General features: G+C 37.9%; 1 protein-coding gene across 1 annotated transcript; it reads left to right on the top strand.

Moving 5' to 3' along the window:
- The first annotated feature begins 1380 nt into the window (after positions 1-1380).
- LOC149303286 (cilia- and flagella-associated protein 36-like) lies at positions 1381-10890 on the top strand. The gene is made up of 10 exons (XM_089481417.1): positions 1381-1483; positions 2026-2090; positions 2722-2823; positions 3627-3741; positions 4627-4714; positions 5725-5773; positions 6760-6835; positions 8834-8997; positions 9448-9597; positions 10807-10890. The coding sequence occupies exons 1-10, from the start codon at positions 1381-1383 to the stop codon at positions 10888-10890; spliced, it is 996 nt and encodes a 331-aa protein (XP_089337543.1).
- The last annotated feature ends 2739 nt before the right edge of the window (positions 10891-13629 follow it).

The following is a 13629-nucleotide window of genomic DNA, read 5'->3' as shown; positions in this document are numbered from 1 at the left end:
TTAAAGGTGTTTGGTATTCTTTGTAATCATTTTGGAGATATTTATTATACCCTGCTGCCGATATATATATATATATATATATATATATATATATTAGACCCTACTGCTAATATATATATAAATATTAGACCCTGCTGTCGATATATACAAATATTAGACCCTGCTGCCAATGTATATTAATATTACACCATGCTGATAATATATATTATTAGCCCCTTCTGCCAATATATATTAATATATTCACTAAACCATACCTCTCTTTTACTTACTCCCTGTAGTTCAGGTATAGATCAAATAAACAACACATGGAAACAGCATGTGCAACTGAATAAGACATAAAAACCCTTTTTGTAGGTATACAAAAATAATGTATGGAAACATAGCATTGAGCATTGCAGGTATAGATCAACAGAACACACAAACCCAGCATTGCAGGTATACATCAACTGGAAATCACATGTAAACACAGCACCGAAGGTATAGATCAAATAAACAACATATGGCAACAGCACTCCAAGTATTGATCAACTGAATAAGACAAACAAATCCTGTATTTACAGGTAAACATAAATAATGTATGGAAACAGCATTGCAGATATAGATTAACAGAATAACACAAAAACCCAGCTTTGCAGACATAGATCAATTGGAATTCACATACAAACTCAGCATTAAAGGTATAGATAAAAAAAACCTAAATTACAGGCATAGATCACAGGTTACACACCCCAAAGCCAGCCCTGGCCCCTGGCGTCCACATTGGCCACATAGAACCTGACCAGCACCCAAATTACACACACATAGGACGTGCCATCTTTGTCCCCAAACAGCCCTAACCCTGCATTGACATCTTCTTCTATTTAATCTGATACTAGTAGTAATAATGGTGGCCGTTCCCTTATGGAAAGGAATTATGGCGGTGTAGGAGTGTGAGGATTCCGTTACTCTAGAAGGCCTAGTTATGTTACACGTCGTACTGGCATTATATAGAATTATAAGAAAATTCAGCTAGTGGCGCACAATCTTTCGGTCCTCGTAAGGCAGCTTGCCTTCGGGGGCGCCGGTATGCAGGCGTTTAAGGAACACTACGTGGCAGGACCAACAGATTTAATGCACAGAGAGCAACACATCTCACGTTACAGGCGGTACTGCAAACCCTAAATCACTTCAGGCTACTACAGTGCGCAGGCGCCTTTCTTTACTGCGCCATCGTGACGTCTGTTACCATGGAAACGCTTGCATTCCTCGCCCCGCAAGCACCCGGGCCGACCCTCTATTTCCGGGGTTCGAGCGCTTGGATAAGCGACACGACGGTCATAATAACGGCTGGAGGAGGAGTTGTTAGGCTTGACATAGTGGGAGCATTGTCTGGTGGACCTTATGGCTGAAGATTCTGAATGGGTGCTGGAGAGCGTACTGGGCTTCCTCAGCGGCCCTGTATGGACCGGGCCTGTTACGGATTTCATGGATCACAAGTGCTCAGGTATGGGCTACAGACGACCAAAGCTACTACCGGGAGTATACTGGGGCAGGGTAACGGCGCTGATCTATTACATGCAGCACGGTAAACAGGGCAGTGACAGATAGGAAGAAGCAGGACGGGAACTTAATAAACCCGGGATGGAGCCGACGAATAAGCGGTTCAATAAATTGAGGGGTTTAGGATGTATCCGGGGGGAGTGGGCCGCATGCATTTAAGGGATTCATAGTCCTGCCAGTAACACCGAACCCAATCTAACCATAAACCCCATGGGATTTCTGGGCCATGATATGAGGGAGCTTATTTGCTGCCCATAATGAGATCATTCGGTATTATTCGGGAAAACATGATCTAAATAGTGTATTTATTCTGTGTTCCTATTATAGTTATTTTTGTTGTTGTTTGTAGGTTTTAGTACGCACAAGAACAGCGCTGTGTTGCACTTTATTGAAGCAGATTATGCACTTTCTTTAAAACAAAATATATATATAAGTTCATTACTATATATTTATTTAACTGGTTATGGTCATTTTTATATTTTTTAGTTTTTGATGACGATGAAGAGAACAAATTATCATATACGGAGATACACGCCGAATACAGGCAGCTGGTAAATATACTTTAACTTTGATTGTATTTAAATATTAAGACATGGGGACGTGTCCTTCTGTCTTTATAGTGGGAGACTTTTCTGTTATACAGAATTATTTTATACACAAGTCATTATTTTGTTGTCTTTGATATTTAGTATTCAGTCTCCTCTTAAACTCTGGTTAACCATGTGCCTCACTCTATTAGTCTCTCCTTCTTCTTCTGGGAGACTGTTCCACTCATCTACCACCCTCTCAGTAAAACCTCCTTACATTACATCTAAGCGTCTGACCCACTAGTTTTTGATTATGACTTCTTTTGTAAGTCTCCTCCTTTTGAAATACACTTCCTGTATGTTTATGTATTTAAATGTTTCTATCGCCTCTCTCCTGCAAGCTATACTTATAAATACGGTAATTCATTGTGATGATTGAAAGGACCACCCGCGTGCTTTTCCTAATTGTTAGTATGTGTATAAATATGCAATTTCACAAATACATTATATATTTGTGTGTGTATATGTATATATATATATATATATATAATATGTGTGTGTGTTTTTGTGGGAAGGTCATATTTTAGTTAAAGTAATATTCTTAAGATATATTTTGCTTTTATAATTGCATTTTTTTCCCCCTGTTCTTTGTCAGGTGGAAAAGCTTCTAGAGAGCTATCTGAATGAAATTGGTATCAGTGAAGAGCAGTTTCAAGAAGCGTGTGCAGCTCCTCTGGCTCATTCTCCAGAACTGCAGGTCACACCATTGTATTTCAGAATGTGCTTGTGCAAATTGAATCGATTGATTGGTAATGAACCAAAGCTACTTCAGATATCCAAATGCCCTATCTCTGTCAGGAGGAAATTACACAATTTATTTATGCACAAGTAAATCAAAACCTTAATATAAATGGAGAGAGAGTTTGTTTCATGCTAAGTGGTTCATTTAGTGGAAATCCTCTTATTGTCACATCGACATGTCTTTAGCTACAAATCTAACGAGAAACAATGTATGCAATGAATTCCATTCACTCTCCTCTGTCTTGGATATCTCTTCACTGTTTTTTACCATCTGATTTTTGGTGTAATACAGTATAAGTATATGTAGTGAAACTTAAAGTAACAGTATGCCTTGCAATAGGGAAAAGTGGGACTTTTTATTTGTTGGTGAAAAGAATAATACAAATATTCCTTGATAATCTAGAAATGGTTAAAACCCACATGCATGTTCCATACTTTCTCTTTTGGCACTTGAACAGTCTTTGAGAGGGTAAAGTAGATTAAGGGATGAAGTAATTGTAATCTGCCGTTAATGCAATTGCTGTCCGTGGATGTTGGATAACATATGAACCTCCTGTATGTATTTGAAACCTAAATGATAGTTGACTATATATAGTATAAGATAGGTTTGTAGAATTGGTTTCATTTCTCTGGGATGTCCAATAAGGATTTATCTTGTAAATAAATCTATATCATAACATTTACAAATATGGCAAATAGAATGAAGAGAATTAGACGAGTTACTGATATTGTGTGCCCCCCTCCCCCCCCCCTCTTTAGACAGTTTTACATCCAGTGCTCGCTGTTGAAGATTTTAGGATGTTCAAAGCCATGATGGTGCAAAGAAACATCGAACTACAATTACAAGCGATTCAAATTATACAAGAAAGAAACGGTACGCTTATACACAATGATTTGCCATTCTCTCAGGTTGCTGAATTGTAAACGACACATTCAAACTTTAATTTTACAAAGGGAATTTACACATGTGTTGGAGATGTACAAAGCTATCCGGAATCAGACAAGACCAAGGAATTAGTAGAAATGGGCAGACTAGATGGGCCAAACTATTCTTATCTGCTGTAAAATCCTTTGTGCCTATGTTTTATTTTTAAGATCAAATGTAATTTATTAGGGTTAATACATTTTATTAGGAAAAAATAAAGTGCATAAAGATAAGTTGTTTGCTTGACTATTGCAAAGTATGCTTGTCTTGCTGTAAATGTTGTTTTTAAATAGGACTGGATTGGATCATCTATATTATACCTAGTTGGCCTGGTGTGGGGGGGGGGGGGGCAGTCCGGTGTATCAAGAGCATGCAGGAAGGGGATGCGAGAGACCCTGGGGTTGGATTCTACATACTAAGGCATTTTTTTGGTTGAAGAATAGTTCAAAGCACAAGTAGTTTTTGTGTTTTATCTTTATTGTAACTATGTGTTCAGTTTTCTCACCGGTGATTTTACTGGAATTTTGTGATGAACAGAATGACCAATCATCATGAACAGTGCATTAGATCCTCTAGTGATAAGGCCATATTTTAATCAGCTCAATCTTAACAGGGATTCCACCTTCATTTTATATTTGATCGTCCCTACTTGTTAAATCATTTTCCTTTGCCATCTCTGATTATTTTACACAGTTTACTTAAAACTGTTTCCTCTCCTGTGCTCCTCTCCCTTCTTATCCCATCCTTAAAAGGGCTTTCTGAAATCAAATGGGTTTAATAATATATAATAGGAAAAGTCTATTTCACTAGTCCTTCATTTCTGGTTTGATCCAGGTGTGCTCCCAGACTGTTTGCAGAATGGTACCGATATCGTTTCTGAACTTGAACAACAGGAGATTAAGCTGATAGCTGAAGCGTTAAGGTAAATATTAACTGCATTTACTATCAGTATTACAACTAAACATACAAAATGTGTAACACATCTAGCATTAATTTTACAACTAATGTAAATTCCCAATTAAATGTATCTTCTACGGTTGTATTGTGCAGCTTGTAATTACCACGTGAAGCAATTACTACAGTTCTTTAGGTAAAACTTTGGGGTTTATTCATTAAAGTGAGAGTTTTGGTTTCTCTATGCATTATAAAGGGCTATGCCTGGCTGATTTCTCTGGAAGAAGAGCTGAGCTGGCCCAGTACCATGCATAGTTCAATAGATAAGGTGGCGTTTATGAAATCTCATTAATTTAAATATGCTTTATACAGAGCGATCCAAGTTGCTGGGTTGACCTTTCATAATGTTAGGTCTGTAAAATGAAACTCCAGCTGTCTTGCGAACTCTCCTAATAACCCCTTCTTTAGTGAACTAAATAGTCATTGCATTTTGCATTAGATATGATATTCTGATCCATCATCTTGAAATTGTGTTTTTGGCTGTCCTTGAGAATACACATTACGTAGGGTCAGAACATCTTGTAATCTTGTAGAAAAAGATTACAAAGATTAGCCCTTCATACTGTATAGTGAAGTTTTGTGCACTGAAAGTAATTGTCGCATCTGTTCTAGCATTGCAGATACATGACCGAAATAGCGTTTACGGCAGCTGCTGCAGGACTACATCTCCCATAACGCTCTTTCAGCTAAGGGGCTGGCTGAGGAGGATGGGAGATGTAGTCCTGCAGCAGCTGGAGGGCCGCAGGTTGGACGTTCCTGGTTCACGGTAAAGATCTGCATGCTGCCCAAAAGCATATTTGGGCATCATGTCTTGTGCCAGCACACCTTTTCATTGATCGGGTGCATTTAATCACATTTCAACAATTGCATTGTTTGCCTACAATTATGCTGCGTAGGTGAAACAATACTATCTATAGCTTTTATAGCTATTTAATTCTACCTTTTGCAGCGAAGACATCTTTATTTTTGTTATAATAGGATATCCAAAGACGAATATGAGAAGGAACAGCAGCGCAAAGTTACCAAGGTAAGGGGGGGGAGGGGGCACAGTTTGTCATGTAATTGCATAAAGAGATTGAGGCATGATTGCAGATACCAATTTAATAAACACTTTAGTGTGGTAAGGAGCAGGAGACATTGTCCCAGTTTCAGAAATAGAAAACAAGGTTGTTTCCCAAGCATAAATGAGCTTTCAATAAGTGGCACAGTAGCCACTTTTGTTTCCATTAACAATCATGTCTCCATCTTGTTCATTAAAGCACAACATATGTGTTATGTCTTATTATTGTAATTCTTAGAAATCTATTCTTGTGACAAGTACACTTGTTACACAATGATCAGTATTACTTGTATTATAGCTGAGTAGTCCTCCTATGACCTGTACATCCTGTAGACTTTCATATACTTTCCTTTTAATGAGAAGAAGCATACTTGTATATGTGTATTTGCAGTGATGGTTTTATGACACTACCTAAAAATATCACAATATCTTCAGAGTTGCCAAAGCATTAGGTTGCCGGGCATAGAGTATTCCCCGTCTATACGTTCACCCCAGGAGGACTCTCCAAACCTTCTGCTCTTTTCAGCCCACTACAATTCACCATAAAAGTAAATTAACTTTTGATTTCCAGCTTGAGTGAAATACAAAAGGTAGTTTCAATGTTTTTATCAGAGCATCATTGAAAGCAAATACTTTCTTTTAAAATTAGGTGGTAGGAAATAAGCCTGAAATATGCCACTTTTTTCTTTTTATCACATGACATATTTCTTGGGCTTTGTTTTTTTCCTTTCTTTCTTTATGCAGATGTAACACTTTTGTTATGTGATAAGACATAGCCACCTCAGAAACTAGGTCTAGAAGTCACAACCAGCCTGTCTATAGCTCTCTAAAGACTCTCTGCTGTAAGCAGAGAACATACCGTTTCACATGAGGCAATGAGGCAAAAAGTGTATGCGTTGACAAAGAAATCCTGTACTTAATAAAATGCACAATCCAGATCTATCCTTTCACAGGAAAGATTTGTGTCTCCTGAACTTGAGGATCACAAAAAAGAAGTCTCCACTGGTGATGATAAAACAAGCACCGCAGGTAATATTTGTTTTCTTATAACCAGCGTTAACTGTTCTTTTACTTATTTGCAGCGGTAATAAAACCGTGGCTAAAACTTAATTTTAAAGGGAGCCAAGTAACATAAGGAGTAACATATTTAATGTTACACTGAACAAGACTACTGATCACGTGACCGTTTTCATGGTCAGCTCTTGCTGACCAGTAGTCTTCTGTTCTGGAGCTCTGCCCATATTTATTAGACTATAGTTTTCAGCTCTTATATCCATCGTTCTCTTGAGTGCAAGTTTTCTGAGCCCTATCTGTGTACTGGCATCTCTGGGTTCAGACAAGAACTATCTCAATGCGCTCCACACTTGCGTGCTTAGCCAGATCATTTATATAACCCCTTCGTGACAAAGGCTGATTTTACTTTTCATACCCTTCGTTACAATGGCCATTTTAACATTTCTGCACTGCTCGTGTTTAGCTGTAATTTTCTTCTTTCCCGTTTACTGAACCCACACACATTAGATATTGTTTTTTGGATGACATTGTTTTAATTGTATCATATTATTTACTATTAAAATATGGTGAAAAATTTAGAAAAAAATGACTGTTTCTAACTTTTAGTTGAAAAATCTTTTACTCATCTATAAAAGGTAATGAAAAAACCTGCCAAATAGATTCTACTATTTGTCCTGAGTTTAGAAATACCCAATGTTTTTATGTTTTTTTGCTTTTTTTCTACACATTATTGGGCAATAAGTACAGGTAGCGTTTTGCTATTTCAAAGCCATTTTTTCCAAATCTGGTAATTCTTCCCCCCATGTGCCATGTCGGGTATCTTTGAAGCCGGCCAATGCAATTTACCCCATCAAGTCATATATTTTTGAAAACTAGACAGCCCAGGGTATTCCAAATGCTAGTATTTTAACCCTTTCCAAGCACCATATCTACCACCAGTCTTTGTCAAACTTTGTGGTAGTCATTTTTTTGCATTTGTTTTGTCACACACATTTTACTTCAGGTATGAATTAAAAGCTTCTTGTATATGTCACTATCACAAAACAAAACAATATGTGTTCAGCAACATCTCCTGAGTACAGCGATACCTCACATGAATGATTTTGCCTGGCTGTTTGGGGGCAAAAGGGCCACATTTGGGACATGCGCATTTTTTCAACGTTGAACTTTGGCATTTGGGGATCCACTGCCCATGCCCTATTTGGTACATCTTTGAGCCGGGCCATTTCAGTGTGCCCAACAAAACCATATATTTTTTAAAACTAGACACCCCAGGGTATTTTAAATGCTGGTATTTTAACTCTTTGCATGCACATATTTTACCACCAGAATTTTTTTCAAAGTTTGCAGTAGTATCCTTTTGTGTGTATTTTTCCCCCACACACCTATGTTATGTATGAATTTACAGCTCCTGGTATATGCCACTGTCACACGACGCCCCAATATGTGTTCAACAACATCTCCTGAGTACAGTGATACCCCACATGCATGGGTTTGTCATTTTTTGGGGGAATTAAAAGGCCACATTTGGTACGTGTGCATTTTTCTAATTGGAAATTAGATGTGTGGCCATCCCCCCCCCCCTCCGTGTTAATTGGGACGTTGTTGAACCTGGCCAATTCATTTTACCCCCATCAAATCATACATTTTTTAAAAGTAGACACCCCATGGGCATTTAATATGCCAGTATTTTAACTCTTTCCATGCGAGAACTGTTTTAAGCTAATGTGCTAATTTTAGGACTTGCTCACAAAAATATATTTTTTATATATATTTTTTTTTTGCCTTTTTTTTAAAACATTAACATTTTTTTTCAACTTGAAGGTTCCCCTGATAGTGACATCAGAGGGAAATTATTTTTACATTTTACTGTTTTTACTATTTTTTTCTAATTATTATTAATTTTATTTTTACTAATCACACTGTGAAGAACTTTTTCCTCTGCATCTGCTTTCTATCATTTGTTTCACTGCTGTTCTATCCCTAATTCCTAAGTTGATTTTTTTCTTTCAGCAAACCGCAGTAAGGGCCACGATGCCAGAAAACAGCCCCAGAAACTACACGAACATTTATACAACACACCCACCGTTAAATTAAAAGAAATGAGTAACACGGAAGCAGCAGAGGCATGGCTGGAACAAGCACGAAAAGAGGCTGGCATACAAGGTTGCATGTCTGTAAGTGCCATAAAAACCTATACAATACGTAAAATTAAACGTCTTAAGCGGTGCACTAAATACAAAATATTTTTTTCGTTTTTAAATCGGAAAACATAGGCAGACTAGATGGACTTCTTAACCTGTTAAGCGCCAAAGCTTTATTTGTTCTGATGCTTAAATTTAGCACAAATATGGATCTTTTGAAACCATACCACATATATAAACCATCATCAAGCTTACAAAAAAAAAAAAGTATTTCATGTACAATAATTATATCTAGTACAATTGTAGGAACCCCCCAAAAAAATATATTCAAGAATTTTTCCTGCTTTCAGAAACTCATCCTGTATGCCTAGATACTTACATGCTTCCACAATTATTTTGAGAATGTTTTTGGGTAATCCATGCTATGTGTACATTTATTTTAATACAATAAATAAAAAAAATATATATATATTTTTTTAAAAGAGTTTATCTAAAGTGGAGAAGGAACAGCTTCGACAACGCGCTGAATATTTGAAGCAAAAAAGAGACCACCTGCTGGCCAAGAAGTTGGATGTGAAGAATACAACACAGGCCCCGGAAGAGTGTAAAGAACAGGCATCAAGTTCTATAAAGGTGAAAAAAATACTTTAAATGATTATCTGTGGAATACCATATTAACTGAATGTTTGTTTATTAAAATTATAACATAGTGTAAATGGAATATCTACAGGTGCATATAAAATCTAAGATGGGTGAAAACTACACTGTTACAAAACCATTGTTTTCTAGCCATTAACATTGTCACATACATCATTTTTACAGTATGTTGGGAAGCAATACAACTTGGTAAGTACCAAATAAAGTGCACTTTCTGTGCTAAACATAAAACAAAAATAATTTATAGATATACACATTGCCCTTGCTATCTGCAGCAGCACAGGTGGAGAGACCATTCCTACTCTTTCTAGGTAGGCCAGAAAATACCCACATTTCTTGGGAACTAGAATCTTCTGCTGTCTGGTTCTGCCCTCTTATGGGTGCCAGAGAATGTTAGGGGTCTCCCCTTTTCGAGTCCTTGGATGGTCTCTCGTTAAGGGCCCATTTTTTTCACACCCAGCTGCGGATGTTTGGTGTCTTGGCGGAATGGTCTAGCAACTGAAGCAGTGTGCATGTGTGCGGCCCTTTTCTGTGTGGTCGGCTTGTGTGCATTTTCATCAGTGGAGGCGTGAAAGTGTCCTAGTAATGGGACTTCGCGCATATGGCCTTGTAAAGGGGCCATACTCAAGTTTTTTAAGCCCTCTTGAATTCTGCTGGTTGAGCCTGTTTTTTCCTGGAACTGTTTGCTGTGCTGCTTGCTTCTCCTGACCGGTTTCTGAGCTGTTTGGTTCCTGGTCATGCGGAGTCCTGCTGCCTCCTGAAACCTTCTGTGGGCCTGATGTGATGTACTCACCCCCAGCCTGCTCTAGTGCCGGCTTGGGAGAACACTGCCGTTAGGGGTCTATTAAGATGCGCATGCACAGAAATCTCTCCTATTTATTGCATCAGGACACTTAAACCGGTGCTTTCATATGCATTACTTGTTTAGGGGGCATGCTGTGACACTGGAGTGACCCTTTTAAACGTCAAGATTGTTTTGAGGAAACGGTAATACAATGTATTCAACCTTATTACATTCTGACTAACGCAGAAGTTGTAGCACCGAGCTATGTTGCTTGTTGTCATCCACCCGTCTAGTCATAAAATATACTTAAAATTTGATTAACTTTTTTATTGCTGCTAACAATGTTTTTATTACCTGCTCCAGAATGGTTAATTAATTAATGTATTTAAACATTGGTACAGGATATGACAGAAGAAGAAAAGAAAGACTTGCAGAAGAGGAAACACCTGGCTGAAAAACTTAAAGAAGAAGTGATCAATAAGTGATCAATTCTCCTGAGCCGCCTTTAAAATGTATCTAGTTGCCAAAGCCATTCATATATTTTTTTGGTATGCCTTAAATTATATATATAATTATACACATACATATTTAGAAAGATGCATTCAATGTTTGAGGAACTAAAGCTGATATGTGTTAAACCTACTACACAATATAATGTGTAACAGAGGACTTTCATAAATGTAGCTTAGGAAACACAAACCAAGCTCACTCAATTTGAGAAGTAACTGGTCATGAAACTAGTTCTTAAATGGAAACAGTAACTTTCAAAGCTCTTTTTCAATGTAACATTGCTGTAAATAAAACCTGCATTAGAAACGTTCCTAGGACCGTTGAATGCCCAAAACTTGTCAGAAAACAAAAAACAAAATCCATGAAAAATGTTCTCCATAATTTAAAGGCAGATATTTGCCATGTGACACAAAGCAGGCACTGATAGGTTGTTGCCATAGATTCTAAAAGCTCTAAAACTTTTTTTCTCTGTGATTAAATCCTCAGAGGATAAAATGGCAGATCTGCTAAGGTTTATTTGTTTAATAAGTTACAACACTCAGTGTTTTGTCTTAGTTAAATAGCCTCTCTTGTTTTGCACTTTGCTTAATTTAAAAAATATATATTTTCAAAACAACTAACTATATTACCGCAAGGGAGCTGAGATTAATGGCAAAATGTGACGAGGATAGCATATCTAATCAATTTCCTCTCCTAAAGTTCACTCGTTTGACATTATCACTGCCTAAACCAGTCAACACCTGGAATAACAGAATGGGTGCAATACCTTTTAATAATGAGGATTATTCATGTATATTGCACAGGACATGATGTAGATATGAAATAACAGCCCTGCAACACAAATAACTCGCTAGTATTTGTCTTGATTTTTCAAATCCATAAAAATGGATGAAAACTTGCAGGGCCGCCCCGACAATGGAGCCGAGTGGGGCAACTTTTGAAGGGGAGGCACTTTGCTTCCCCAAGCCCCTTTTTTTTTTTTTTTTTTTTTTTAGCGAAAGAGAGAGAGGGGCGCCGAGTGGTTTTCACTTACCAAGTTGTCAGTACCTGCTCGGCGCCCCTCTCTCTCTCTCTCTCTCCTCTGCGAGCCCTCTAGCTCTGGCTCGGCCCCAGCTTGTAATGCTGAGCGCCGGAAGATGTCATTTCCGGCGCTCAGCATTACAAGCTAGCGCCGAGACCGAGCAGGGAGACTCCCCGCAGGACTGCTGAAAGGTAAGTACAAGGGGCGGCATTTTGTCTTGGGCCGGCCCTGAAAACTTGCCTTGTTTAATGAACCAAATGGAAAGAAAAATCTAAAAAAGTCCCCGCTTGCCTGCAGTTTTAAAACACATTTTACCACAGTCGAGAGGACAGGACTAGTATTGAGCAGCAGCATGCAGAGGAGGGGGTTCAAAGACAGTTTGACTGTAGGTGCAAAGATTAGCTAATATTTTTTTATTACATATATGGTCCTGCAATAAAGAACTAAGAGTATTTTAAGCGAGCCTGCCAACTGCACTGTTTCTTTATCATGGTGGTTATGATCACCCACCCCATTGCACTAAAATCATTTGTTATACAAATTTGTCAAGAACTACTACTATTAAGCAGCTTTTAGTATCATGAATTCATTAAAAACTACGTCACCTTTTCTATACCTGGATTTCTGCATATACTGGTCAGATCTTCCACTAAGGCAATCACAGTCTTCAACTTAACACACACACAATTATGTTTTCATGTCTTTATTGAACACATTGTGTAAGCATTTACAGTGCAATGTGGAAAAAGTATGAGGGCCCCTAGGCCAATGATGTCTCCAAAAGCTAATACAAGTCAGGTGTCAACTAACATGGTGTCAAATCAACCAAACAAGAGGTATTGGTCAGAGTGGCCTGCCAAAAAAGTTTGCTATTGTTTCATGCTAACCATGCCTCGGAAAAGAGAGAGCTCTGAAAACGTAAACTAAGAATTGTTGACTTGCATAAAGCTAGAAAAGGTTACAAAAGCACTGTATGTCTAAAACATTGAATGTTCAACAGTAAGACAGCAAAAGGCTTACAGAAATCCATGGAACATGGTAACCTCTCTGTCGATGAGTCTACCATATGTAGAACAATGAACAAGATCTGTTTTAATGGAAAGACACTGCAGCAGAAGCCACTGCTGTCCACAAAATTGATGCCCATTTGAAGTTTACAAAAGAGAACCTGTATGTTCCACAGCCTCTACTGGCATGCCATTCTGTGATCCAGACTTCTGGACACCGAACCAAAAGAGGGTGGAAAAAAACCTCAAGCACTTCACCATAAAGTCTGGCATTCACCCGCAGAGGCCAGAAAACCTCTGGGTTTAGAGACAATTCTGGAGATGTCTGCTCATATAATCATCTGTGCGGTTGAGTCCCTTTAATATGAATTACTGAATTACTTATTTTTGTCCATGAAAATACTCTAGATGGACAAAAGTATTGGGATACCTGATCGTTACACCAACAGGAACTTGAATGGGAAAGGGAAAAAAAATATATTAAAAAAATAAGAGCATAAAATTAGCACTATATTTTCACAAAATATTCTCAAATGGAAAGAGCATTTTAAATGTCCATGGGGTGTCTAGTTTCATTTGTATTATTTGATGGGGTAAATCAAATAATTGGCCAGGTTCAAAGATGTCCCAGAAATTGGATATGGGCACAGACTGACCAGATGTTGAAATGGCAAAAAAAATTCACA

This window comes from Sceloporus occidentalis, unplaced genomic scaffold (assembly GCF_023333645.1).
Source record: "Sceloporus occidentalis isolate IW3139 unplaced genomic scaffold, rSceOcc1.0.p SCAF_15, whole genome shotgun sequence".
Taxonomy (NCBI): Eukaryota; Metazoa; Chordata; class Lepidosauria; order Squamata; family Phrynosomatidae; genus Sceloporus; species Sceloporus occidentalis.
The sequence above is the reverse complement of the archived record's forward strand: the minus strand, read 5'-3'. Positions and strand labels throughout refer to the sequence as shown.